This window comes from Tursiops truncatus, chromosome 16 (genome assembly GCF_011762595.2).
Source record: "Tursiops truncatus isolate mTurTru1 chromosome 16, mTurTru1.mat.Y, whole genome shotgun sequence".
Taxonomy (NCBI): Eukaryota; Metazoa; Chordata; class Mammalia; order Artiodactyla; family Delphinidae; genus Tursiops; species Tursiops truncatus.
Window position 1 is genome coordinate 78928259 of NC_047049.1, and position 24875 is coordinate 78953133.

The 24875-nt window shown below is 42.4% G+C and overlaps 1 protein-coding gene across 1 annotated transcript in view; it reads right to left on the bottom strand.

Annotated features, from left to right (window-relative positions):
* Window positions 1-20961: 20961 nt before the first annotated feature.
* The window catches only part of MAP3K21 (mitogen-activated protein kinase kinase kinase 21), a 54433-nt gene continuing 50519 nt past the window's right edge, over window positions 20962-24875 (bottom strand). Inside the window, exon 11 of the mRNA XM_033841653.2 lies at window positions 20962-23337. Within this exon, the coding sequence (XP_033697544.1) occupies window positions 23275-23337 (63 nt within the window). The 3' untranslated portion in view covers window positions 20962-23274. The remainder of the gene's footprint in view (window positions 23338-24875) is intronic.

Consider the following 24875-nt stretch of genomic DNA (forward strand, 5'->3'; position numbering starts at 1 on the left):
CGTGTCCCCTACATTGGAAGACGGATTCTTTACCACTGGACCACCAGGGAAGGCCCTGTGTGGCACATATTTTGAGCACTGTAGCAAAGGACGATTAGGAGTTATTCAGGGGAGAGGGAGGAGGGCATCCCACAGAGAGAAGTCTGGGCAGAGCCAGAAGGGCCTCCACAGTAGAACAGCTGCACAGGATTTGGGGGAGGTAAGGGTGAGAGGTCAGAAAGTCCAGCAATTCAGGGGCCAAGCTTGTTTTAAATGAAGGGAGCAGAGACAGAGAGAAATCTCGGTCCTACCTTCAACGCCGGCTCACACCAGTCTCCTGTGAAGTCTTCCTGGAGAAAACATTCTGCAGAAACTCTGAGAAAAAGGAAGTGTCCACAGGTAGAAACTGCACAACCTAAAAGGTGAGAATTATGTTTTATTTGGTGGACTTGCTGAGAACTTAGGCCTGGGAGACACCCTCTCAGATAGCTGGAGGGACGGCTCCAAAGAGGTCAGGGCGGAGCCAGGATATACAGGGGTTTTTGCAACAAAGACCAGGGAGTCAGAACGTCTGTTAATTGCAGCTAATTAAAGAAAACCAGACATCTCAAGTTCATGAATGTAGTGCTTTTCTCTGTATGGGCAGATGCAAGAGTCTGGGCTCATTGAGATCCTTTCTTTGATATGTACCTCAGCTGCTGAGGACAGGTATCCTGTTCTGTCCCATCCTGAGAGCTCTCGGGGTGCACCGTTGGGGCTGGCTGCAGGGGCTGAGGGCTTGATAGCGAGCGGCATCCTTTGTTTGTTGAAGATTTCTTCCTTAGCTTAGCCTTGGAGGCCAAACGCCCCCCTTCCTTCAAGGGAAATCTTACATTTAAGAAGGGAAACAAGATCAAACCCAACAGGGACACCTATGGGCCAGGTTTTGGTCTTCAAAAAATGCAGTTCCTATCTTCTTTGTTGAGTAATCAGTACTGAGGAAGTTTAGCTACTTTACAGAGAAAGAGAGAAGGAGAGAGGGGGAGAGACGCCTTTGTCCACAGCCCTGGTCTCTGAGACTGGACATCCAGCAACCGTGTGTGTGGAAAGGATGGGGCTCCTGGGGGGCGCTGCCACACACCTTCCTGACTCTGGCTGGAAGTGCCACGTTTATGAGTCCTTCCGTTTGAATTATGCATGTTCTCACTAATAATTACTTTTTTAAAAAAAATAAATTTATTTTATTTATTTTGGCTGCGCTGGGTCTTCGTTGCTGCGCATGGGCTTTCTCTAGTTGCGGCCAGTGGGGACTCCTCTTCGTTGCGGTGCGCGGGCTTCTCACTGCGGTGGCTTCTCTTGTTGTGGAGCTCGGGCTCTAGGCACACGGGCTTCAGTAGTTGTGGCTCGCGGGCTTCAGTAGTTGTAGCACGCGGGTTCAGTAGTTGTGGCTCACGGGCTCCAGAGCACAGGCTCAGTAGTTGTGGCGCACGGGCTTAGTGGCTCCGCTGCACTTGGGATCTTCCCGGACCAGGGCTCGAACCCGTGTCCCCTGAATTGGCAGACGGATTCTTATCCACGGCGCCACCAGGGAAGTCCCCTAAAAATTACTTTTTAAAATCCAGAATCTCCCTGGAAAATGATAAAGCTAAGCTTGATTTCATTTTAAATCAAGAGACTGAGTTAAGACTCATTTATTAACTGCTTTCCTCCAGGAATGAAGAGATTTGCTAGGTGGTTTCACAGGCTCTCTGGGACAGAGGTGGAAAGTTAGCAAGTAAAACACACACACAACAAACTTCACATACTCTACTCTGTGCCCAGAGCCAATGTTGAGAGTGTCCCTGTGACACACCCCTATGACGACTTTGATACTTGTTTCCCCCCGCCCTCTGAAGCACCTGTGCCTTCTTGGGGTTCACGGAAGTGTTCTTCTCCAGATGCTGCAAATATGACTCATGTAGGCCCTTTCCAAGAATATTTAGCTCTCAGCTGGTTTCACAGGAAATCTTTCTATTGTTCAGACTTCTAAGAAATAGGACACCAAGTGACTTCCCTTTTTACTCCTGTGTCTCTGGGGAACCGGTGCTCAGGAGGGACAGGCAGGGCTCTGTGATGTTTCTGGGGGCATGTGAACTGGAGAATGGGCTTGTCTCCTTCGGGGAGGCCCTTTGCTTCCCACCAGGCCTGGCATGCAAGAGAGAGAATACAGGCGTTTAAAAAAGAGATGTTAGGGCTTCCCTGGTGGCACAGTGGTTGAGAGTCCGCCTGCTGATGCAGGGGACACGGGTTTGTGCCCCGGTCCGGGAACATCCCACATGCCATGAAGCGGCTGGGCCTGTGAGCCATGGCCGCTGAGCCTGCGCGCCGCAATGGGAGAGGCCACATCAGTGAGAGGCCGGCGTACCGGAAAAAAAAAAAAAAAAAAGATGTTATCTATCATAAAATGGACCGTGCTTCAAAGACAGCCCTGCTTTCCAGCCTGGAGGGCACGTGGAAAATGCAGATCCAGAAACGCTGGGATTCCAGGAAGGAATGATACCTTCTTATTTCTTGTTGGGTGAAGGAGAACTCCAGGGAGATTGGGTGTTTGCCCATTAAGCTCTCCCAGGGCATTAGAGACCAGCCAGGATGGCAAACCAGGGAGCTGAGCTTTGCCCTCCAGGTGGGGGAGACGAATGGCAGTGTTTTGTTGAAGGCAAAGAAGAGGAAAGTGTGGCATTAGTAACTGTCCCTGAGTTACCTGCTGAGCCATCCAATCATAGGAAGTTAGAGTTTCCAGGCCCTTTCCTCTCCAGTGGGTCAGGCAAAACCCTGACAAACAGTTCCTGCTGAGTGGAGCTTGGCTTTCCTGACTAGATCTTTTTCCAGAAATGTCTATGCATATGAAGTATTTTGCAACTACAAGTTTTCAATAATTTATCTTAAGTGCCAGGCATTGTGATAAATTACTCCCCAAACATTATTATTATTATTATTATCATAGCCATGTTACAAGTTAGTGTTGGGGCCCCAGGTAGGACACCCCAAAATGTGCCTCATGGCATATTGATTATTTTGAATTAAAGTGACTTAAGAAGTGGCCAGTGCAAGAGGGACACTCTGACCCTCCTTTCTGTCTCCCTGAAAGCAGGAAATAAATATCTCAGGTGAAAGGTGTACTCCCTGCATCTGGAGATGGAAGGACACCCTTATCACCAGAGATGGCCGAGAAGCCTCTATAAACAAAACTTGTGACCTTCTTCAATTGACCCCAAGCCCAGACTCTGTTTGGATTCTTCACTCCTTGGGCACCCAAAACCTCAGTTTTTTTTGTCCCCTCAGTTCTCACAAATTTATTGTTTCTTTGTCTAAAAAGTATAAAAGCTGTCCTCTTTGGCCGCTTCTTAGGTCCCATTTCTCTGAGACCTCCATGTGCTGCCTGAATTAAAATTCATTTCTTTTTCTCCTGTTCATCTGTCTTGTGTCAATTTTATTATTAGTCCAGCCACAAGAACTCAAGAGGGGTAGAGGGGGAAACGTCCCCTTCTCCGACATGAGGAAATCAAAGCTTTGGAAATTTTAAAGTTGCCCAAGATAAATGAGTGAGTGGTACAAATGGAATTCAGACTCCAGGCTTTTGTTCCAGAAACCACCTGTGTAACCTCTCTGCTCTGCCCCTCAACAAGGAGAACTTCAGACATCCTTTGTCTGCCTTTGGGGCCAGCGCTCCACCGCCAGGGGCATCAGGAGATCCTTTGTGGATCCCTTCCCTTCCTACACCAAACGAGGCCCTCTGCTCTCAAATAGTTCTCACACCTCAGATCCTGCTGTGGATGGTCAAGAAAAGGTACCAATTCTGGAAGCCCATCAGACACCCAGCACCTCAGAATTTCCTGGACTTAGGGCTTCAGTACCTTCAACTGGTGATCGCTCCACTTTTGGTTCATGGTGAAATCTGTACACACGTGAGCAATTCTAAAATTCAATGTATGTTGTTGATCCCACAGCCGTGTCCTTTTCCAGCCTTCCCCAACCCAAAGAACATTCTTTTAAAAATTTAGAAGTAATGGCTTTTTCTCTCTCTCTCTTTTTTTAAAAAAAAGCCTAATATCTTCCTTCTAATTGGTACAAATTATTGTTACAACAACCTGGTAGAATGGAAAGAGCTCCAGATTAGGAGACAGGAGGCCTGAGTTCTGTCCCCTGCTCGGCACCAGCACACCTCTGGACTCACGGCCCGTTGCTTAGATGCTCATGAGGCCCCATTTTGTCACCTGTATAATTTGAGGGATGCATTAGATGAACTCGCAGCGTCTTTTCAGCTGGACCATTCTACCATCGTAAACATCAACTATCAAACAGCATTTTAAGGGTCTGATAAGCATACGTCTATCAGGTGATGAATGTCCTGTTGGCTTGATGGTAGCCATATTCCCTCTGAGGAGCCATTGTATGCTAGCTAGGAGGGTTTTTTCCTCTCCCAGAACACCTCAGCTTGCTGCTCCAAGCTGACAAGAAGAAAAAGCACACACAATGAGTAGCTAATGCATACCAGGCACTGTATTAGGCTCATGACATGCAGTATGTCCTCACGTCAAAGGTGAGGGCTAGAGACGATCAGCTCTACTATATTCACTTGTTTAAGAAATATTTCCTGGTGGGAATGTAAATTGATACAGCCACTATGGAGAACAGTATGGAGATTCCTTAAAAAACTAAAATCAGAACTACCATATGACCCAGCAATCCCACTACTGGGCATATACCCTGAGAAAACCATAATTCAAAAAGACACATGCACCCCAATGTTCATTGCAGCTCTATTTACAATAGCCAGGACATGGAATCAACCTAAGTGCCCATTGACAGATGAATGGATAAAGAAGATGTGGCACATATATACAATGGAATATTACTCAACCTTAAAAAGAAACAAAATTGAATTATTTGTAGTGAGGTGGATGGACCTAGAGTCTCTCCTACAGAGTGAAGTAAGTCAGAAAGAGAAAAACAAATACCGTATGCTAACACATATATATGGAATCTAAAGAAAAAAATGGTTTTGAAGAACCTAGGGGCAGGACAGGAATAAAGACGCAGACGTAGAGAATGGACTTGAGGACATGGGGAGGGGGAAGGGTAAGCTGGGACGAAGTGAGAGAGTGGCATGGACATATATACACTACCAAATGTGAAATAGATAGCTAGTGGGAAGCAGCTGCATAGCACAGGGAGATCAGCTCGGTGCTTTGGGACCACCTAGAGAGGTGGGATAGGGAGGGTGGGAGGGAGACGCAAGAGGGAGGGGATATGGGGATATATGTATATGTATAGCTGATTCACTTTGTTATAAAACAGAAACTAACGCACCATTGTAAAGCAATTATACTCTAATAAAGGTGTTAAAAAAAAAAGAAAAAAGATAAAGCAAAAAAAAAAAGAAATATTTCCTGAGAGCATCCAACAACATGCTGATGTTGTTTTAGGTTCCAGAGACACAACAGTAAATGAGAGGAACCAAACTATGACATTATATACACATCAATTTATTCCACAAATACTTATCAAATACCTACCATATGTCAAAAAAACTGCTAGTCGCTGGAGACACCAGAATGAGCAAAACTCTGACCTCATCACGTTGACAGCTCAGCAGACTAATGAAAGGACAACAATGATAATGTAAGAGTGCTCTGGAAACACCAAAGAGATAGATAATAGAGAGAAATGTACCTCTACCATCATCTGGTCCAAACATGAGTTAATCAATATACTTTGAAGTTACAAATACGAAACGATCTCTTTGCTTGTTTAGTCAAGTACAGGATTCCACCACTTATCTGGCTACTTTTAGAACATAAACTTAGGTAAATAGTAATATCTATAGCATCTCCACCTGTATATCTTCATTTTTCTCCCTCTTCCGTTATAAATGAAATCACTTTTGTTCTCAATACTATTCACCTCCTTTTGTGAGAAAGCCCTGATACGCTCATTGTTCAAGGCCCATTCTTCAAGATATTGGATTCCAAACAGCCTTGGGTCCTCATCAACACAACTTACCATGAATTCTCCATAGGCAGCAAGGTCATGAACAGAGCAACATTCTTCTTGATTCAGCTCAGTTTGAAACTACTGGAAAGTCATCATCCCACTTTACACTCTCTTCAGGGACCCTCAGTCCCTGGCTACAATGATGGATCAGATCTGGGAAGTGAGTGAAAGCTTTGCAGAAAAGTGAATCCTTAAGCTGGCTCTTGAGGGATGTGTAGGAGTTTATCAGGCGGACAAGGTGTACTTTGGCAGCAGGAGAGGGAGGAGACTGAGGCCGGGGTTGGAGGGAAAGTAGGAAAGACAGTCCAGGCAGAGGTAAGAGGCTGCATGATGGCCAGAGCCACGTAACCACAGAGCAGGTTGAGGGAGACACATGTCCCTGAGTTCTGGGAGTGAGAGAGACGTGGAGACATGCTCAAAGCATCAGCTGCTGCTGGTACTGAAGGAGCCCCTGCTGCTAAGGGAACATCTACCAAATTCTGGACCTGAGGGAGTCACTGAGATTTTGAACCAAAGATTTTAAACAGGATAACATTATGTTTTAGGAAGGTTCATTGTATTACTAGAGGAGTATTAACATTTCGTGTATACTGCAGTTCATTGTTCTAGCTGTCCAGACCTGCTCTGTCTTCCCGTTGATTAATTTCCCTTTGGCAGTAACTTCTCCAACTCCCAAGCCCCCTAAACCGGAGTGGCCTGTGTTTTCCTCTCAAGTGGTAAACACCTTTAAGGGAAGCCGGAACAAAAGAGCGAATTTCACTATTGAAAATAACTCTGAGGCTTAATGTTTTTGTAAGGCAAAGAGCCACCCACTTGATTTTTATCCATCTTATGAATTTTGATTTTGGGGGGGATGTGAACTAAAAAACAGTGAAGGCGTGTTTTCTGGTTTCAAAAGGAAATTATACATGTAAAATCAGTGCTTCTGCCCTAAACCACTGAGCAGACTTACTGTATTGCATGCTTTTAGTGAATAGACATAATCTTTATCTTAAGCGGTATAACTTGAAGGATCTCTTTTGGATAAAGGTATTAGTCCAGATTGATAAATGAAATTGTTCAGTCTGTCTCACTCTGGTGGGTTTAGTTTCTAAGATACTGAAACTTAGGCTGGGTCATGCCCATTTACTACATTTGTTTTTCTTTCAAAAGCTCAGTGATTCCCAAATAAGTGGATCTTGGCAACTAATAATACGTGCCTTACTTATCCAGATTTCAGGCAATTTTAAATGATCTGATAAAAGATTTTGCAGACATCTGGGGAGATTGTGCTCAGCACTGACAAACAAGGGCCGTTCTCATTTCAGAAGGAGCCCTCATGAGCCTGTGCCTAGTAGATGCTCATTGGTGCTCGCTGAGAGCACAGATTGCCAGGAATCAGTATTTGGGTTGAGAGTCTTTTGCTAATGGTGAAAGAACATACTATAATTAGGTAATTAGAGAAAGGAAATACTGCAAAACAAGTCAAGGAAGTACCATACTGCCTCAGTTCTCAGCTAAAATTTGTCTTGATATACTATCGAGCATGAGAAGACTCCTACCCCAAAGTATTCCTAGACGATGAAATTCCATAGATAGCCCTGGTGTACAAAGCACACTCTAAACATTTGGAATTTACCAACAGATTAACAAGAGCACCGACTGCCCTTCCCCTTTCCCTCCCTCTGTGCTTTCTTGGTCAATTCCATCCTTCTTTTCAAGTTCTTCCTCTGCATTCCTTTGAGGAGAGTGTTTCTCACTTGGCTTTCTTCTACTTCATCTTCTTCATCTTCTCCAACAGTGGCATCATTTGTGACAGCACCATGGTGGGTGTTATGGAATTCTAAGTGTCTCATTAAATAGTGCTTCTGGTATAAGAAAATCAAGTTTGAGACAAAGCCAGGCTTTTTGGTATTTTATTTTGATAAATATTCTGTATTAATCAAGCAATTGAGAAGCCAACATGATGCCAACTTTTATACTCAACTCCAAGGGTGACTGAGGTAGTACCTTTAATATCACAGTGATAAAAATAAATTAAATTTAAATTATTGGAATAAATATAATACCCCAATAACTGAGTTTTTTCTAATATAAGAGGACTTTTTTTTTTAAAAGAGGGAAAGTTATGTCACAAATCCATCTTTTACATGTAGCTGTTCAGTTTTCCTTGCACCATTTATTGAAGAGACTGTCTTTTCTCCATTATATATTCTTTACTCCTTTGTCATAGATTAATTGACCATAAGTGTGTGGGCTTATTTCTGGGCTTTCTATTCTGTTCTGTTGATCTATGTTTTTGTGCCAGTACCATGCTGTTTTGATTACTGTAGCTTTGTAGCATAATCTGAAATCAGGGAGTGTAATACCTCCAGCTCTGTTCTTTTTTCTCAAGATTGCTTTGGCAATTCAGGGTCTTTTGTGGGTCCATATACATTTTAGGATTACCTATTCTAGTTCTCTGAAAAATGTCATAGATATTTTTATAGGGATTGCATTGAATCTGTAGATTACTTTGGGCCATATGAACATTTTAACAATATTAATTCTTCTAATCCATGAATATGGGATATCATTCCATTTCTTTGTATCATCTTCAATTTCCTTCATCGATGTTTTATAGTTTTCAGAATATAGGTCTTTCACCTCCTTGGTAAGTTTATTCACAGGGTTTTGTTTTGTTTTTGGTGTGATTTTAAACAGGATTGTTTTCTAGGTTTTGGATAGTTCATTATTAGTGTATAGAAAAGCAACAGATTTCTGTATATTAATCTTGTATCCTGAAACTTTGCTGAATTCATTTATTAGTTGTAATGGTTTTTTGGTGGGGACTTTAGGGTTTTATATATACATTGTCATGCCATCTGCAAATAGTGACGGTTTTACTTCTTCTCTTCCAATTTGGATGCCTTTTATTTCTTTTTCTTGCCTGATTTCTGTGGCTAGGACTTCCAAAACTATGTTGGATAAAAGTGGTGAGAGTGGGCATGCTTGTCTTGTTCGTGATTTTAGAGGAAAGGTTTTCAGCTTTTCACCACTGAGTATGATGTCAGCAGTGGGTTTATCATAAATGGCCTTTATTATTTTGAGATATACCAACATATACCCTCTCTACCAACTTTGATGAGAGTTTTTATCATTGAATTTTGTCAAATACATTTTTCTGCATCTACTGAGATGATCATGTGATTTTTATTCCTTCTTTTGTTAATGTGGGGTATCACATTGAGTGATTTGTGAATACTGAACTATCCTTGCATCCCTGGAATAAATCCCACTTGATCATGGTGTATGATACTTTTTATATTTTGTTGAATTCAGTTTGCTAATATTTTGTTGAGAAGTTTTGCATCTATATTCATCAGAGATATTGGCTTTTAATTTTCCTTTTCTGTATTGTCCTTGTCTTGTTCTGATATCAGGTGGCCTCACAGAATGAAGTTGAGAGTGTTCCCAGCTCTTCAATTTTGGGGAATAGTTTGAGAAGGATAGCTATTAGCTTTTTTCTTCATATGTTTGGTAGAATTCCCCTATGAAACCATCAGGTTCTGGACTTTTGCTTGCTGGGATTTTTTTTTTTTTTTAATTACAAATTCAATTTCACTACTCGTGATAGGTCCATTCAGATTGTCTATTTCTTCCTGATTCAGTCTTGGAAGGTTGTAATGTTTCTAGAAATTTGTCCATTTCTTCTAGGTTGTCCAATTTGTTGGCATATAACTGTTTGGAGTAGTCTCTTATGACTTTTTGCTTTTATGTGATATCAGTTGTTATTTCTCTTCTTTTACTTCTTATTTTATTTGGGTCCTCTCTCTTTTTTTCTTGATGAGCCTGGCTAGATGTTTATCAGTCTTGTTTACTTTTTCAAAAAAGCCAGCTCTTGGTTTCACTGATCTTTTCTATTATATTTTTTGGTCTCTATTTTATTTATTTCCTCTCTGATATTTATCATTTCCTTCCTTCTGTTGATGTTGAGCTTTATTTATTTATTTATTTTTTCTAATTCCTTTGTTAGAAAGGAATTTCGTTGTTTTTTGAAATTTTTCTTGTTTCTTGAGGTAGGTCTCTATTGCTATAAACTTCCCTTTTAGAACAGCTTTTGCTGCATCTTACAGATTTTGGAAAGTTGTGTTTCCATTTTCATCTGTCTTGAGGTATTTTCTGATTTCCTCTTTGATTTCTTCGTTGACCCATTGTTTTTTCAGCAGCATGTTGTTGAGTGTCCATGTGTTTGTTTCCTATTTTTCTTTCTATAACTGATTTCTAGTTTCATACCACTGTGGCTGGGGAAAAATGCCTGATATAGTTTCTATCCTCTTAAATTTGTCAAGAGTTATTTTGTGGCCCAGCATGTGATCTACCCTGGAGAATGTTCCATGTGCACTTGAAAAAATGTGTATTCTGTTGTTGCTTTTAGATGGAATGTCTCTCTCTCTCTCTCTATATATATATACACACACACATTTGGTCTAATGTGTTACTAAGACCAAATTTTCCTTCTGAATTTTCTGTCTGGATGATCTGTCCATTGTAAATGGAAATTTCTAAGTACCTAGAGGTACCCAATAATATAGAAATTTGTTTTAGTAGCAACAGTCTTGTGGATTATTGCTCTCATTAGCCTCTGCTAACTCTTTAAATTGCCTATGTTAAAGACCATAGGCAATACAGACAAGAGTGTAGAGACCAGGGTTATACTAATCAAGGACTCTGCACACTTGAAGGCTTTCAGGAGTTCTTACATCTTCTTTGAGGAAATGAAGTCTTTTCCCATTTAAAAATATTATGTTCTCTCTCTCTCTTCCTTTCTGTATTTAAATTGGAATAAATCTTCATTCTGAAACTATTTTGTGAATTCTATCCCATTTCTTGAGCCAATTGGAGCCTAGGGACATTTCTTTGTGTGAGTGACATTTCTTTGTGTGAGTGATCTTCTTGTATCTCTTCTTGTATCGCTCAACCTTGCATATGATTATCTTCCCCAGCCTCCTCAATAGGCTCTTCATTGCCAGCAAAGACACAACCAGATTCTCTAACATTATGGGTAATAGCCTGATAAACACCCAGAGATGGTTCTTCCACAAATGACAGCACCTAATGAGGCTCTGGCAAGAGATATTTTTGGTGATGCTGTTTTAAGGAAATGCTAGGAAAATGCCTCCTGTGGTAACTTACTAGTATGAAGAAGGTCAACGGAAAGCTTTCATACGTCATGGCAATTTTCAGATGACTAATTAGATTTTGAAATTTAAAGAAAAATAACCACTTTTGTTCATGCCTTTAACTACATGCTTAAAGCAATTTCAAAACGCCTTCAACTAAAGATCTAATTGTAGTTGTGCACAATTAGTCATCACTAGAGAACTTTTCCATTATTATTCTTTTCTCCAGGTAATTGATTTGAACTACTTGAGTTCATATGCTTGAATAGTGTCGTGAATGGATAGAAGCTTGGGAAAATTTTTGGCCCAAGAGTCAAGGAGCAGGAAAGACTGGGAAATATACTGTTTGAGCAATTCAGTAAACAAAACAGTTGAGAAAGATTTCTGTGTTGGATATTATCTGTTGCAGCCAGCAGCATTCCCACTCCTTCCTATAGTCTCTCCTGTCTTATAGCAGCTGGATGCCTGGGAATTGTATTCTCTAGGCTTCTTGATAGGAAGGTTTTAAATATAATTTTACCAATGAGATAGACTCACGCTAGCTTTAAGAAATAGAAGGGAGTTAGAACCCATTCCACTTTGTCCATCAGACGCTGTGGAAATACGGGTTCTGCATAAGATCAGTGTCTTCGAGACACCTGATCAACACTGTCTCTTGGACATGGGCAGAGGCTTTCTGCAGATTTCTGACCGAAAGGTGACAGAAGCTATGCCCTGGCTGTAACCAAGCCTGCAATGGTGGACCTGAAAGATTGTGTAGATCCCCAACTTTTACTCCTCCTGTCCTTCCAACAGTTTTGTAAGAACCTAATTCCCTATATTAAATCCCTTTCTACTTGAAACACTTATAGTCGTTTATGTTCCTCCCTCATCCTGCAAGAGATCTTATTTAAATTATTTTCAAGGGTCAAATGTTAGCCCCTCTTTTAAAGATTATTTATCATACATTATTGGGACTTCCCTGGTGGTGCTGTGGTTAAGAATCTGCCTGCCAATGCAGGGGACACGGGTTTGAGTCCTGGCCCGGGAAGATCCCACATGCTGTGGAGCAATTAAGCCCATGTGCCACAACTACTGAGCCCACATGCCACAACTACTGAAGAGCACGTGCCTAGAGTCTGTGCTCCACAACAAGAGAAGCCACCGCAATGAGAAGCCCACGCACCACAATGAAGAGTAGACCCCGCTCACCACAGCTAGAGAAAGCCCGCGCGCTGCAACAAAGACCCAACACAGCCAATAATAAATAAATTTATTTTAAAAATTAAAAAAAAAGAATATTTGTCATATATTATTAAAAGACAATCTAAATTGTTTGGAAATAATTTCATGCTGTTTGCTCTTATAAACCAGATGTTTTACTTACAAAAATTAAGCCCTTTTCTATCATTTTACTTTAACTTCATGGTTCATTACAGAATTAAATTCTCCAAGAATTCCTTCCTGACTGGTCGGATCCCTATTTGCTAAGGATGATTAAGTTTAAAGCAGTGATTCCCAAAAGGGGAAGGGAGATTTTGTCACCGCCCCCACTCTGCCTCACCCCACCAGGAGATACCTGGAGACATTTTTGGTTGTCATATTGTGGGAGAGTGTGCTATTGGCGTTTAACGGTACTGCTAAACATCCTACAATGCACAGGACGACCCCCAGCAAAGACTTCTCAGACCCAGAATGTCAATTGTACTGAAGCTGAAAAATCCTAGTTTAAACAAAGGACAACTTCCTGCAATTTTACGCCTATTGATTCTAAGCTAGGACTCTTCCATTGATTTTTTACTGTACCCTCCAAATGACTCATTTCCTTCTTGCTTTGCATCTGATAAAACTCAGCACTTTGGCTCCCTCTGATTCCCACAAAGTCTGTTCCTTATCCACTTAGCCTTTCCTCTTGTAGAGACCTAGTTCCCACCAGGTATTCCATGGCCCGTGACTGCATGTTTCGTTGTGACGTGCTAATTGGGCGTGGGCAGCTGTCGTGGTAATCCACGTGGACAAGACAGAAGGAGAACTTCTTCATTCATTTCTGTGTACAGGATCATGGAATTACAGGAGGGAATCCTAGAGAATGTCTAAACATACATTCTCCCTAGGTATGAGGAAACTGAAGCCCAGAGAGGGAAATGTACTCCCCCAGAGCTATCTATTTCAAGATTGCTAAAATTCTATCTGATAGCATTCGCAGGACTTATAAAAGCTCTCATCTATTCCAAGATAGAATGTTCCTCAATAGAAGACTTAACCAAAGATGGAAGAAATATTCTACTCAATGCCAAGTCCACTTGGGACCTCCCAAGATCATTTATGCTCCCAACACATCTCAACTCAGGATTAATCCAGCTTTGAGAGGGAGGTTCTCCATACTCTTTGGGTTAAATACACCTCTCACCTCAGGACAGAATGACAGAGAACGTGTGTTAGTTCTGAAAGCTCACCATGCCCAATTCAGACCTTGCTGTTCCTTCTCCAGGAAATCTGTAAGAACTCATTAGCTAACATTGCTCCTGCTTGAGTTTCACTCTTCTTGACTATATATATATATATATATATATATATATATATATATATATATTTTTAATGGAAACAACTTAAACACCTAAGAGTGGGAAAGAGATAAAAATAAGTTTTTTGTTTGTTTTGTTTTTTTGCGGTATGCGGGCCTCTCACTGTTGTGGCCTCTCCCGTTGTGGAGCACAGGCTCCGGACACGCAGGCTCAGCGGCCATGGCTCACGGGCCCAGCCGCTCCGCGGCATGTGGGATCTTCCCGGACCGGGACACGAACCCGTGTCTCCTGCATCGGCAGGCGGACTCTCAACCACTGCACCACCAGGGAAGCCCAAAAATAAGTTTTAATGTATCAATATGATGATCAGATTCGCTGGCATGAAAAAAATTATTGCAGAAGAATATTTATTGGCATGGAGGAATATCCATAATATATTCAACGTAAAAGGAAAACAGATGTTCAAAGGACATGTAGTATGATCACAAATTTGATCTTAAACAGTATGTATACTATGGGAAAAAAATATAGGAAGAAGATGAACCAAAAACACCAACAAGTAGTTATCTCTGAGTATTGTGATTACAGGTGAGGTTTTTCCTCCTCTGCACTTTTCAGAACTTTTCAAATTTCCTGAAAGGAAACTTTTGCAATTTTAAAGGAACCTTTTATTGGCCATGTTAGCACAGAAGAGGCCAACAGAATAAGGACTGAAAAGGGATACAGACCTTTGCAATCCAGAGGTCACTGATTTCCTTCAAGGCTACAGTTTGTGTGGAGAGGGGAGAAGCCAGATTTGTAAGGGATCCAAAAGCCAGCAATTAAGAAGTGGGAGAGCGACCACAGACCACAGATACCTAAGAGAGAAGTTGAAATGGGGAGAAGGAAGATGACTGCCAGAGATGGTGTTGGGGTCCAATAAGATGACAAATTTTATTTTATCTAAGAGGCAACAAGATTCACTCATCTTTCTTTTCGTTTTCTTTTTCTTGTTTTTTAAGATAGAGAAGGATCCTGTATTAGTCAAGATTCTTCAGAGAAACAGAGCCAGTAGAATATATATGTATATATTCTATCTATCTATCTATCATCTATCTATCTATCTATCTATCTATCTATCTATCTATCTATCATCTATCTATTGAGAGAAACACCCAGGATAATGTTTGACCAAATATCTGGGCACTTTGTGACCCAATCAGGCTGATGCATACAACATTAACCATTGCAGACTCAACAGATAGAAAGAAACTAAATGTGAAAAGGAAGGACCTGACTGATGGAGCAAAGTCCTGAGAGGGAAGGGGAATCACAGGGTGAGAAGTGAGGGTGAGACTGTTCAGAGGAGGTCTTCACAGAGATAAACAGAGCACAGAGAGGCAAGCTAGGGCACCTTCAAGGAAAATAAGGAGTTTTCAAGCTTCAGAATGAAAAATGTCCTTATTATTATTTTTTAAAATAAATTTATTTATTTATTTTTGGCCACATTGGGTCTTCGTTGCGCACGGGCTTTCTCTAGTTGAGGCAAGCGGGGGCTACGCTTCATTGCGGTGTGCGGGCTTCTCATTGAGGTGGCTTCTCTTGCTGCAGAACACAGGCTCTAGGTACACGGGCTTCAGCAGTTGCGGCACGCAGGCTCAGTAGTTGTGGCTCATGGGCTCTAGAGTGCAGGCTCAGTAGTTGTGGCTCATGGGCGAGTGCAGGCTCAGTTGTTGTGGTGCACGAGCTTAGTTGCTCTGCGGCATGTGGGTTCTTCCTGGACCAGATCTTCCCAGACCAGGGCTCGAACCTGTGTCCCCTGCATTGGCAGGCGGATTCTTAACCACTGCACCACCAGGGCAGTCCCAAAAAGTGTCCTTATCTTTAGGGATGTGAACTCACTAAATTCATTTCTATTAAGTATGAAAGAAATGATTTTTTTAACGATTCATTTGCAAATCGGTTATCACAACCACAAATTAACTGTTATATTTCTTAACTGTATTCAATCTCTGAAAATGCTAAAGAAGAAGAAATGAATTATCTGTTTCCTTGAGGCTGTCTTAGATTGTCATTTTCATTAAATTTTATTTTAATTCAATGTATTTATCTAATTAAATATCATTAAAAGAAGCCTGAGTGTTCTGTTGAAATTCATCTCTAGAGCAGACCCAGAGTTCACAAATTATGACTCCAGCTTCGTGACTATTGCTACCACGGGGAAAGTTAACACCTACAAAGAATCTTCAAAGATGAGAAAATCCTTTATTTGGGCGGAGTAACTCTGAAGCATTCCTATGCAAGAGAGAAAGTTAATCAGCAAGATGATCTTATAGAATCCTGTCAAATTATCCACATAGAATATAGCTGAGCATTTTGTGCCAAACCTGCAGAATCTCTTTAGCAATTCGTCTTACTATCTACTAGCCTATAAATATCTAGCATCACTTTAAGACTCCTGCTGCAGCTAATGGGATATCCTGAGCATCTATTTTTCTGAAGAGAATAATTTTGTCACATTTGAACACTTGACCCAAGTTATAAACATAAGCATAACTCACTCCTGCATGTGTATGTTGCCTGTTTACTCCGTCCAGTTTGTTCTCTGTTCATCCCGGTTCATCAGATATAGCCTTGCAAATGGGCTTGCAGTTGCAGAGTACAACACACTCAAGCTGGCTTAAGTGAAAAGGGAACACACTGGATCACACAACTGAAAATCCTTGCTGTAGGGCTAACTTCGGACGTGGTTAGATTCAGACCTCCAACGACATAGTCAGGACTGTGTTATGTTGATACCTTGGCTCCGCTTACACTGAGTGCAGAATTCTGTTTTCAGTGTCTAACGATGGTGGGACGCCTAGTACTCGAGACATTTGATTCAACCCTGCCTATGCTGGAGATTCACATTTGGAGATTTGACCTAGCTTACGGCTCTGAAGCTCCTTGCTTGTCTCCCTCTTTGGAACAGATGTATAAAAAAAGATCCCTTTATAAAGATCATCCTTGTATAGCACAGGGAGCTATAGTCAATGTCCTGTGACAAACCATAATGGAAAAGAATATGAAAAAATATATAATAGAGATATAATAATATATATGTATAACTGAGTCACTTTGCTCTACAGAAGAAATTAACGTAACATTGTAAATCAACTGCACTTCAATAAAATAAAAAAAAGTGAAGATCATCTTCTTGTTTCTCTGTAACTGTTGCTGGAAAATCATTTTCCTCCCCTCTCCTCATCCTTCTAATACTTTCTCAAATCACATCCATTATTTTTCCTTTTTCTCCTAAGGGTATAAATTTGGCTGTAATTCTTCAAATAACCAAGCTAGGTTGGTGGTCCTTGTCTTGTGAAATAATATGTATATAGTACCATCTAGTGTCCAGAAAGCAGAAAGCCCAAAGCAAGCAAGGCAAACAGGATGCTTCAATTTTTGAAACAGCTGAGTTTGGGCAAAATACAGATTGGAGGAAAAATTATGACCAACTCCATTGATTTGACTCATGTTTATACCTCTAGAAATAACGACCTGTTCCAGAGAAAAAGGCCTGGTTGATTGAAAAATTCAATACTTATTAAACCAGAAAATGTAGAGATTTTTCTAGTTTTAGAGCTGTCCCACAACCAAGTCACATGATCAAACTTACTTAAAAAAAAATGTATTCTTGTAGGGGAATCTGTTTTTCTTTCTTCTTTTCTTTTATTTATTTTTGGCTGCATTGGGTCTTCGTTGCTGCGCGAGGGCTTTCTCTAGTTGTGGTGAGCGGGGGCTACTCTTCTTTGCGGTGCCCGGGCTTCTCATTGCAGTGACTTCTCTTATTGCGGAGCACGGGCTCCAGCTGTGCGGGCTTCCGTAGTTGTGGCACACGGGCTCAGTAGTTGTGGCTCACGGGCTTAGTTGCTCCGCGGCCTGTGGGATCCTCCTGGACCAGGGCTCGAACCCAAGTCCCCTGCATTGGCAGGTGGATTCTTAACCACTGCGCCACCAGGGAAGCCCTCTTTTTCAAATAACATGTTTTCCTACAGACTTATGTAATAACATTGGGTATGTATTTCCTGTGGAAAACATTCCTTAATAGACTAAGTTAAAACTTCCTGGAGAGACAGCGCTCCAGAACGAGAAAACTACCTCCTACGTACATGTCCTCATCAGCGGTCTGTTTCTGGCTATCTCTACAGATGTGCTCTGGGGCTTTCTCCTGCTACTAAACAAACAGTGCCAGGATGAACTGACACCAGGAGGGAAATGACATTGTAGACACGGGTCCACACGCCACTGGTAAGGGAGTGGCAAGAGGCTAGATGGCCACTGAGGTTAGAAAACTAACCAGAATGTCTAAGATCAGATAATGGCAAAATATAATATTAGTTCCCTGTCCTCTGGTTTTAGGCATATGCAGAACCATGTCTGGTTTGTGCCTTTATGCTGTATCTTCCTTCACACTGTAGCAAAGCACAGAAAGGAGGAAGAGTAATGAGTAGGGGGGTGCTCTAGGTCATGGTCATGCTCATTCCTTTGACTCCTTTGGCGCCCTTGGGATTTCCCAGGGAGGCGGAACTCAATAGGGCTGCTCCTTTGAATAAAATTGTTGAGCATCCACTTCCAGTTAGGAGGGAAAGAAGTGCTGATAGCTCTAGGGAATGGAGTAATTCTGAGACAATATTAGCCTGAAAAGTTTAGCTTTATGTTCTCAAAAAAGTTTTTAGTATTTAGTTCTTTAAAAGTTGTTATTGGGCTTCCCTGGTGATGCAGTGGTTAAGAATCCACCTGCCAACGCAGGGGACGTGGGTTTGAGCCCTGGTCCGGGAGGATCTCACATGCCGTGGAGCAACTAAACCCGTGTGCCACAATTACTGAGCCTGCGTGCCACAATTACTGAGCCTGTGTGCCACAACTACTGAAGCCCGCGCACCAAGAGCCCATGCTCCGCAACAAGAGAAGCCACCACAATGAGAAGCCCATGCACCACAAAGAAGAGTAGTCTCCGCTCGCCGCAACTAGAGAAAGCCCACACACAGCAACGAAGACACAACATAGCCAAACATAAATAAATTAATTAAAAAAAATTGTTATGGATTAAGGGAAGATATTTGGGGAGTTTATGTTATCTTCCATTGCCTTGTAATCTTCTGGGTGTTTCTTACCTAGGTGAGCCATCCGTCCTCTTTCCATCACCTTCTGCATTTCTCACTCTTTCCCGGAGAGCCTTCTTCAGGTTTCTTCTCTTTGCCTTCCTCATCTGACCCATCCAGCATCTTTAACTATCACCAGAATTTGAATGACCACAGAATCTCTGTCCAACTCCAACCTCTGCCTCAAATTTCACCTCCACCCGACCGCTGAATGTCTCTAGAATTTTCCATCACTCAGAACTGCAAACTTTGCCTCCCCCCCCCGCCCCCGCCACCAAACCCTCATGTTATCTAAGCACCAATTTTCCTCTCAGTGTTTTATTTCTGATTGACCCACAGCTTCCTAATCAGCTAACTCTTCTGTCCTAACTGACCTCTAGCTCTTTTTTGCCAGTTGTCCCTGATTTGGAGATTGTAATCTTCATTTCTTGGGCTTCCTTTCCTCATTATTCTTTCTGTAAGACCTGATAACATCAGTGCCTCTAGTCCCCTCTCTATTTTACACATCACCGTCATATTCAATATTTGGAAGCATTTTCCAGTCTGTTATGGAACAAATTGCATTGCCTCCACCCCCCGCCTAGATTTGCATGTTGGAGGCCATATGATCAGGCCCCCAAGTGGCTGTACTCTTGCTATCTGTCCATCTCCTGCGCGACCAGTCCCTGCCTCACCCACACCTACACACCGGACTGACCTTCCCTCTTCATCACAGAGCCTGATCGGTGAATGCCTACACACCTGCCCGCTGCTATAGTTAGATAATGATAGTTTATCAAAGGGAAGTCATCTGCCCCATGAAGGTTGTTAGCCCCAGGGGCGATGAGGGACGTGCCCCCTGCTGGTTTCCCTGGTAACCGATGAACCAAGCTGACATCAACTCCCCCTGTAACTGGCAATCTCCCCCTCCCCCCCGGGGGGGCAAGGCTGCTGCAGTGTCCTGCCCGCCAGCTGCTGCACATGGTGTGGCATCGCTCCAGGACCTTCCTTCAGACGTGTAAGATGCCCCACATCCATTAAGCCACGGATGTCTCTGTCTCTGACTTCCGGGCTCTTTCTTCAGTCTCGAGGCTGGGCAAGTACAGGCTTGCAGGCCAACGGGTGCAGAAGCCTAATAGCCAGTATCTCAGAATGTGACTGTGTTTGGAGACAGTCCTTCCAGAGGTAATCCAGTTAACCTGAGTCACTGGAGTGGGCTCTAATCCAATATGATTGTGTCCTTACTAGAAGAGGAAATTGGGAAAACAGACATGTACACAGGGAAGGCTACAGGAAGACACAGGAAGAGCTACAAGCCAAGGGGTGAGGCCTCAGAAGAGACCGACCCTGCCAACACCTGGGTCTCAGGATTCTGCCTCTCGACAGCCTTCAGCTGCAGCATCAACTCTTCCCTGGGTCTCCAGCCTGCCAGCCCACCCTGCAGAATTAGAACTTGTCAGCCCCTATGGTCGTGTGAAACAATTCCTTAAAATCAACACCCCTCTCTCTAAAATACGTGTACGCACATCCTATTTGTTTTGGTCCTCTGGAGAACATTGACTAGTACACACTACAAATTAAAACCTATAACTGTTTTTTTTAATGCCAGATTCAGTGCCAGATCTTTAGACTAGTAATCCAAGTTCTTCACAATAATATCCCCAAAGTCCCATTCCAACTATAGTTTATGTTACTTTCTTTCAATTATCCTTTGATCAACCTGCTAACAATAACATTTATTGAAAAACCAACTATTTAACATTTAAGAAACATTTTTTCCTGTGGTCTAAATGCATTGACTGGACTCAGACTGGATTCAAATCCAGCAATTTACTTGATTTTTCTAAGGTTCAGTTTCTTTATCTGTAAAACGGGAATAATTCATCCGATTATTCTGTAACTAGTTATTGAACAACTACGGGTGACACAAATGCATTCATGGTGTTGCTACTTTTTTTTTTAAAGCTTTCTATTTTTTAAAATTATTTATTTAAAAAAATATTTATTTATTTTTGGCTGCGTTGGGTCTTCGTTGCTGCGTGCGGGTGTGGAATCTTCCCGGACCGGGACGTGAACCCGTGTCCCCTGCATTGGCAGGTGGACTCTTAACCACTGCACCACCAGGGAATCCTCCGTGATGCTGCTACTTTAAAGACTAGTCAGCGGACGTGTCCACCTCCCAGGTGCTGGTGCTGTTTACTAAGAAGAGGACTAGAGAAGAGCAAATTTAGGGAAGGAGATGAATCACGAGTTTTATTTGGACTGTGTTCAGGATGAAATCCCTCTTAAATATCCAAGAGGAGATGATAAGTAAGCAGCAGGATATGTACAAATGGAGCTCTAAGATTAGAACGGGGCTAGAGATGGAAAATGGAGAGTGATTTGCCTTGAAATGCATTTAGAGCCATGAGATAAACGACATGAATTTCGATGAGCCAACAGGAGAAAATGCTTCAGGAGTTAGTCAGCAGCTGTGCAAAATATTAAAGAGGTTCCATTATGGGATGGCTGCTTGAGGAGCTCTGAGGACCCACTCTGCAAGGAAACAAGCACAACTGCTGAAAGCTATCTTAAAATTTATTTTTCTTTTTAAGTCTCTGGAAATTGTCTTAAGGGCATACAGCAAATAACAAAATATTTGTTCAAAAAGAATACACTAGGGCTTCCCTGGTGGCGCAGTGGTTGAGAGTCCGCCTGCCGATGCAGGGGACACGGGTTCGTGCCCCGGTCCGGGAAGATCCCACATGCCGCGGAGCGGCTGGGCCCGTGAGCCATGGCCGCTGAGCCTGCGTGTCCGGAGCCTGTGCTCCACAACAGGAGAGGCCGCAACAGTGAGAGGCCCGCGTACTGGGAAAAAACAAAACAAAACACTAAATCTTGCTAAGAACAGTTGAACCTGGCATCTGAGCTATGACCTGCTCCCTCCCGCCTACTCTTCCACCCTGACCCGAGCTCAGCTTGACAGAAGCTCCATTCCAATCAGGTTTGGCTAGAAACATAGGACTCCCCCCTCCCCCCTGCCCCCCAATCAGCTCCCAATCAAGGGAAAAGCTATTTCACTGGCAGGCACAGGACAGCAGCATTTCTCATCCCCTCCAACTCTGTATTTAAGAGGCTAAATTCCTGGGAGTGTGCCTAAGAGGTCAAGGGCTCCCTTCTCCATCCAGCCACCCCACACAGGGTGGAGGCTCTCCACCAGTGAGAATGCTGGCTTCTTACATGCCCTCACACCAGTGCACCTGGAGAGCAGAGGTTCTATCTACTCTGCGAGAAGCAAGCCAAGGAGACTACAAGTTACCACTCCACCCAGGGCCCAGAGTATGGCCCAGATACACTGCCCAGAGCAAGACGCATTACACAAGAACAGAACTACCAAGCTTTCATCAAAGGAACTGACTTTATCTGAAACAGAGTGTGGGGAAGTTCAAGCCTAAGGGAACTCTCAAAAAACCCCACAGCTCTTAATTAAGAGCAGCAAGCTAAATCATAGTCTAGCTAGTTCACCAGATAGAATCAGGCGAAGAGCCAGCTAAAAAGAGCCCACCTGGGGTCAGAACAAGCCTTAAAGACGGCCCCCAAACTGCCCCTGCTTGAAATTAATTGGAATAGGCTGTGGAGGAATTTGTGTCCCAGGGAATAATAAAAAAAATAGAGTCATCAGCCAGCAATTACGGAAGCCTGACAGCTTGCTGTAATACCAAGTGAAGCCAGACAGCTTCACAGAGAGATCGCAGGAAGAGACAGTCCAAGAGAGCTGTCCTAAAACTGTGTCATCCCAAGGTAGCTGCGTGCACGTCAAGGCTGCATCTTCTGAGGAGTGACACCAAAGGCTTCCTACTGTGGGGGAAGAGATTTCACTGAAGTGGTCCAGCCAGATCACTAAACGAACAAGCAAACAACAACAAAAACAAGACCTGGAGAGAAGGTGAGGGGACTCATGATACACAGTTGCCGCAATGTATTACCTAAAATGACCGCTTTTCAACAAAAAGTGAGACATACAAAGAGACAGGGAAGTGTGACCCATACACTGGGAGAAACGGAGGCAACAGAGATGGCCTGTGACAGGGTACGGATCTCAGATTTCATACCTTGAAAGCTGCCACTGTACCTCAGTTCAATGAACCAGAGAAAAATACGCTTGAAGGAGGAAGGTATGATGACAATGTTTGGTCAAAAAGAAAATATCAATAAAGAGATAAAAGTTTTAAAAAAGAATGAAATGGAAATTATGGAGTTGAAAATACAATAACTAAAATGAAAAATGTCACTAGGGGGGCTTGACAGCAGATTGGAACTGAAGAAAGATAAGGGAACCTGAAGAGAAATCAATATAGCATATGTAATCTGAAAAAAAAAAAGAGAGAAAAGAATGAATAAAAATGAACGGAGCCTCAGAGAAATGTGGGGCACTACTGAGTACAGCAATATACGTGTAATGAGAGTCCCAGGAGAGAGGAAAAGCAGCAGAAAAAATACTTGAAGAAATAATGGCTGAAAAGCCTACCTTTGCTGGAAAACATCTACACATCCAAGAAATTAAACAAACTCCAAGTACGATATATGCAGAGATCCACACCAACACAGACCATGGTAAAAATGCTGAAAGGCAAAGAGGAAATCTGGTAAGTTCCAACAGAAACAAGTCACAAGCTAGTGACTCTGCAGGGAGCACTTCTCACCCAGCAGAGGTCCTGACTTCCTCCAGCTGCCTCCTCTGAACCCCCCAGGTTAGATCTGCTCTGCCAGCGCTACCAGAACAGCAACCACTTCACCTTTTATAACCCGCATTTCACGTGTAGTCAGGCTTGGCCACGTAATTTGTAGGGCCCAGTGCAAAATAAAAATGAGGGGCCCCGGTCCAAAATTTCTTAAGGATTTCAAGACAGTGTTAGCAGAGCATTAAAATCAAGCTCAGGGACATCCTGAGTGTGAAGCCCAATCCGAACCCATGAAGCTGGCCACGCTTAGCTTCTCAATGTCTTTCTTACTAGATCTTAAGAGCCATGCAGCCAAGCACCCAGGTGGTGTCTCTCTTGCTCATCACTGAACTCCTTTAGTCTTTCCCAGTGGCTATCACAGTAGGCACTTAATGAGTCTGCAGCATATTCAACTTACTTATTTCTTGCTAAACAACAAGAACAACGAGTTTTTGCTCCACTGTATGTGGTACTTATTACATTGTTTCATTCACAAAAGCCTCATCTTTCACTGTGTTTTAGCATGTTGACCTTTTCAGAAGTAAACAGTACATACAGCTTAAGCCCAATTATTTTATATTTATATTGCAGTTCTTAAATAATTTCATCATATTTATAAACCCACTGAACAGAACACTGCTTTTTCTCTGAGTTGATCTGTTGGATATGCAGGTTTTAGTACCTTCTATTTCATTTCACAGTTACTGAGGAAGTATCCCGCCGTATCAACCAGTTAGCTTCGTTTTTAAGTAAGTACTCAGCCGTTCCAGAATTTTGAACTTTTTGATGTGTAAAACACTATCTTAGCTTCGGATTCCATAGAAGCCTCCATCTTCTATGCTATATGTATGGTTACAACAGGTGTGAACAGGTAAATGGTGGTGCGTCTTTGGAACTTTATCGAACTTCTCTGTGCCCGTTTCACATCTGATGAAACAGGGATACTACTACCTACCTCACAAACTTCACTAAAGAGAATTATAGGAAGTGCCTTATATGGGCACCTAGGAGAGTCCTTAACACTCAGCAGATACACAACAGACGTTAAATTTTTCTCCCTCTTACACGATAGGGTGCTGCCTGGATCTGCACGAAATGCTACCATCTACTTTTCTAATTCACCGAAGTTTTTCTTGCTTACCAAGAATCACCAGATGTTAGGTGGGTTTTGAAATTCTTCTGATTTAAACATGCTAATAATCAACATGTCTCATTAATCACAGTGCTCTAGCATCAACTGAGATTTACTTCATACAGTAATTCACTCTGCGAAAAGGTGCGTTCTGAAAAGCTGGAGTTGCAAAATTCTCACGACGAAATGCAACGTTTCAACGTAACCAAACAACATTTTAAATAAAGTATTTCATTTAATCCCGTGATTCATATCATGATCCTTCAGTTTAATGAATTTAGCAGGTTAATACCTGACTTACTAATAAT